The 4,392-nt window shown below is 48.1% G+C and overlaps 1 protein-coding gene across 1 annotated transcript; it reads right to left on the bottom strand.

The window, feature by feature from the left end:
* Window positions 1-1,942: 1,942 nt before the first annotated feature.
* LOC144152322 (uncharacterized) lies at window positions 1,943-2,598 on the bottom strand. The gene is made up of 2 exons (XM_077683616.1): window positions 1,996-2,598; window positions 1,943-1,951 (listed from the first exon to the last, which is right to left on the bottom strand). Exons 1-2 carry the CDS (start codon window positions 2,596-2,598, stop codon window positions 1,943-1,945), a joined length of 612 nt encoding a protein of 203 aa, XP_077539742.1.
* Between the last annotated feature and the right edge of the window lie 1,794 nt (window positions 2,599-4,392).

Genomic DNA, 4,392 nt, shown 5'->3' with positions numbered 1-4,392 from the left:
TAAGGGCAGATTCTGAGCCACTGAGAAGAACTGGACGTAGTCACTTGCATCGCGCGCGTTCTTCAACGGAATGCGCGATAGTGCGTCCGCATTTGCGACGGATTGCCCCTTGCGATACTGCCATGTGTAGCGGTATGCTGCCAGTAGAAGCATCCACCTTTGCATTCGAGCTGCGGCTGATGCAGGAATAGGCTTGTCGTGACCTAGTAAACCCTTCAGTGGCAAGTGATCCGAGTATATTGTAAACTCCCGACCGAAGATGTATTTGTGAAATCGCTTGATTCCAAATACGACTGCTAGAGCCTCTTTTTCGAGGTGCGAATAGCCTATCTCGGCCTTGCTGAGGGTTCGGGAGGCATACGCAATTGGTTTTTCATGGCCATCAACTACATGAAAAAGCACTGCCCCCACTCCGTAGGCTGACGCGTCCGCCACTAAACCTAACGGTTTTGACGGATCATAGAAAGTGAGGACGCTTTCATGAGTGAGCCACCGTTTGCTTTCTTGGAAGCATTTCTCTTCGGTTTGGGACCAATGCCAGGGCTGGTTCTTCTGTAGAAGATTATACAAAGGCTTTAGCCTTGCTGACATCTGGGGAATGAACTTCGAGTAGAATGTTAGCATTCCTAGATATGCCTTGAGCTCTGTCTGGTTTGTCGGAGCTGGTGCGTTTTTCACCGCCTCAATCTTTTCCTCACATGGGTGGATTCCGGCACTGTCAACAACGTGGCCCAAATACCTCACGGAGTCTTGAAAAAACTTACATTTTTGTTCCTTCAACCGGACTCCGTGGCGCTGGAACCTTTCCAGGACGGCCTCGACACGGTTCAGGCATTCGTCAATTGAGGCTCCCGCAATCAGGACGTCGTCCAGGTAACAGGCAACTCCATTGAGCCCCTTGAGCATCTCGTCCATGACAGACTGAAAAATGGCCGGTGCGCTAGAAATTCCGTACGGCATGCGCAGGCATTTAAACAGTCCCAGGTGCGTGTTAATTGTTAGCAATTTCTGAGAGTCTTCATGCACCTGAATTTGTTGGTACGCCGTTGACAAGTCAAGTACTGTGAAGAACTTGCCACCCACAAGCACAGCGAAAATGTCCTCCACTAAAGGAAGGGGATAGTGCTCAGTCTTTATAGCTGGGTTGAGCGTGATTTTGTAGTCTCCACAAAGTCTCACCATGTTGTCAGCCTTCTGCACTGTCACCAGCGGTGTGGCCCAGTCGCTCTGCAGAACTGGCTCCAAGACTCCTCGTTCTTGCAACGTGCGGAGCTCCAGTTCGACGGGGTCTTTCAGTGCGTAGGGAACAGCTCGGGCTCTGCAAAACACTGGCTGAACTCCATCTTTCAACACCACTTGCGCTTGATAGCCTTTGATCAAGCCTATTTCCGTGGAAAACACGTCCCGGAACTTCTGAAGCAAGTAGTTCACTTTTTGTTCCGTTTCTACGCTGAAAATGTGAGCCCAGTTTAGTTTCAGCTTCGCGAGCCAATCTCGTCCCAGCAAACACGGTTGTAGTCCGGGAACGACGACGACAGGCAAAGTTTTTCTTTGCCCTTCTTATTCCACGACAACATTCGTCTGTCCTTTCGTTTCCAGTAAAGTGCCCCCGTACGTCTTCAGTTCGAGCGGGCATTTTTCCAGCTTTACTTGTCGCGGCAGCTTCGCAAAGACTTGGTCGTTGATAATAGAAACAGCTGCCCCGTTATCAATGTGCATGCTCACTGGCTGGTCAAAAATTTTAACTTCAACTTGATAGGGACGCTGAGTCTGTTTGCTTCCGTGCACGTGAAAAAGTTGCAACTGGTCATGCTCGCTATCTGCTTCAAGAACGTTGACCGCTTTCCCTCTCTTTTTCATGCATACCTTCGCCAAGTGTCCCAAATTTTTGCACCAGTGACATCTCGACTTCCGATACCGGCATTCGCTAGCGTCGTGCTTCTCACCGCATCTGTGACAAGTACCAGCAGTGAAAAAGTTTGACGGCGGGCTCACCTTCGGTTTGTGCTGCGGTGGACGCTTTTTCCCAATAGAGTTCACGCTCCCTTCTGTCGACGCGCAGGCTTCCGCCGGCCTGAAACTTCTCGACTCCTTTTCGGCCAACTCTGTGGTTCTCGCCAACTCGCAGGCTGTCTCGAAGTTAAGTTCTTTCTTCTTGAGCAGCGCCGCTTGGATTGCAGGGTTCCGAAGCCCCGCGACGAACCGGTCGCGCAATGCGTCGTCCAGAAAATTCCCGAATGCGCACTTGGCAGCAAGGTGTCGTAGTTGCACGGCAAACGTTGAAACTGTTTCCGTTTCTAGCTGGTATCGGCGGTTGAACTTGAACCTTTCCGCTATGACTTGACTCCCCGGTGCGTAGTGCTCTTTCAGGACTTTCACGAGGTCCTCGAACGACTTCTCCTCCGGGCTTGAGGGCAACAGCAGATCCTTGAGGGTCTTGTACGGGTGCTTCCCGAGGGCTGTGATGAAAGCGGTCTTCTTCAAGCTGTCGTCTTCAATTTGGGTAACCTTCCAGTAGTGGTTGAACCGCTCGACGTACGAACTGAAGTCTTCATCGCCGCCTTCGACGTAAGCGTCAAACTCCCAGAACTTTGACATGCTTCCGTCGACGCCCCTTCAGCAGCAATCCCGAACACGCCGGTAACGCTATCAGTTTGCCGCCATCCTCGTCGCCAGTTGATATAGCAAATGACAGTCACGCCAAGTGCCGGGGAAGGAAAGAACATTTATTGCAACGAGCGCCCTGCTCTTATACTCGCCGCTCGCGGCGCATGCGCACTGACGGTACTTGCGTCAGCGCCAAGCCACAACACAACCTTTCAAGAATACCGTTACATTTCATTATTAAATTATCTTCACATTTACCAGATATCAGTAAAGTACAGTCGTCAGCATACATTATAAATTTTGCTTCCGAGTCAATTTTTACGATATCATTAATGAATACATTGAAAAGGAGGGGTCCCAGTACACTTCCCTGCGGTACACCCGTTGTTGTGGGCAAAAAGGGTGAAATGTTATTATCAATACAAACGCATTGGTGCCTGTTGGTTAAGTAAGACTGGAGTAGCGATAACGGAGTTCCACGTATACCATTAAGCCTTAGTTTGTGTATTAGTATATCATGATTAAGACAGTCAAAAGCCTTCGTGAAATCTATGAAAAGGCCGAGAGTGTAATGCTTGTTCTCAATATTTTGCAAAATGTTTTCTTTGATTGTTAAGAGAGCTTTCTCAGTTGATTTATTTTTTCGGAAACCAAATTGTGCATCAGATAAAATGTTGCCTCTGTCAAGAAAACTTGTCAGTCGGGATAGCAGCAACTTTTCAATTGCTTTAGAAAACACCGAAATTACGGATATAGGTCGATAATTTGATCTGTTAGTTTTATCCCCACTTTTATGTATCACCGAAACCCTACTTTTCTTCATAGCATCAGGAAAAATGCCACTTTCAAAGCATAAGTTATAAATGTAAGTAAGAACTGGGGCAATTGATTCTATGACAAATTTTATGGGTTTAATTTGTAGGTTGTCAGTGTCCAAGGCTTTGCTGTTTGAAAGGTTCATAAATGTAGAATAAACTTCTTGCTGATCAGTAGGCGTAAGAAAAAAGCTTCCAATGGACTCTGTAATGGGGTTATCTATGGGGTTCCCATTTATACCGCGTTAATGCTCTTCTCATTTTGTACGACCAAATTCGATGAAAAGTCCTCGATGAAACGTCCTTCTACCAAACGGCGTTCGATAAAACAGTGTTCGATGAAACTAGTAAGTTTGTGAATTGAGAGAAAGCTGAGGGAACTCTTACAATCGCTATTTATCAGAAGCACTTGCTCCTTTCGCCTTTTGAGATACCTGTTAAACCACAACTGCTTTGGTACACCAATTTAGAAAGCGGAGTCCCATTCAAGGCAAGGAGTGCCAAAAGGTAGTGTTCGTTTAGCGGCGAGATATCTTTACGTTGTCTCTAAATTTTGTTTTCGTGCCCTGCAAACCAATCTTTAACGCATCTTTGCCGTACGACCACTTAAGTCCGTCGCGTCCGGGTTACCAGGAGGTGCTGTCGAACAATTTAATCAACATCTGCAAAAAGCGCAACACGGACGAGGACGGAAGAAGTAGACAAGACGAGCGCTGTCGTGTCTACTTCTTCCGTCCTCGTCCGTGTTGCGCTGTTTCCAGATGTCACCTTACCAACTCGCCCAGCTTTCCAGTCTTTTACAATTTAATCAAGCCGTGCAAAGGAAGCGCGCAATGGACGCGAAGCTGCGCCTTAAGAGGCCTAAAACAACCCTCGCAAAGCAGACGATAAACCCGGGTCGCGCCAATGCGCCCGCCGGCGTGAGCGCGCGGGGAACGCTGGGTACATTTGCCGCGCGATCTACACTCTG

This window comes from Haemaphysalis longicornis, unplaced genomic scaffold (assembly GCF_048455015.1).
Source record: "Haemaphysalis longicornis isolate Haplotype H1 unplaced genomic scaffold, Haemaphysalis longicornis Haplotype H1 scaffold_1, whole genome shotgun sequence".
Classification (NCBI taxonomy): Eukaryota; Metazoa; Arthropoda; class Arachnida; order Ixodida; family Ixodidae; genus Haemaphysalis; species Haemaphysalis longicornis.
This window is presented reverse-complemented; position numbering and strand designations above follow the sequence as displayed.

Bases quoted from the DNA above. Each gene is read 5' to 3' on its own strand.
- LOC144152322 (XM_077683616.1), bottom strand. From the start codon at position 2,598: ATGTCAAAGTTCTGGGAGTTTGACGCTTACGTCGAAGGCGGCGATGAA.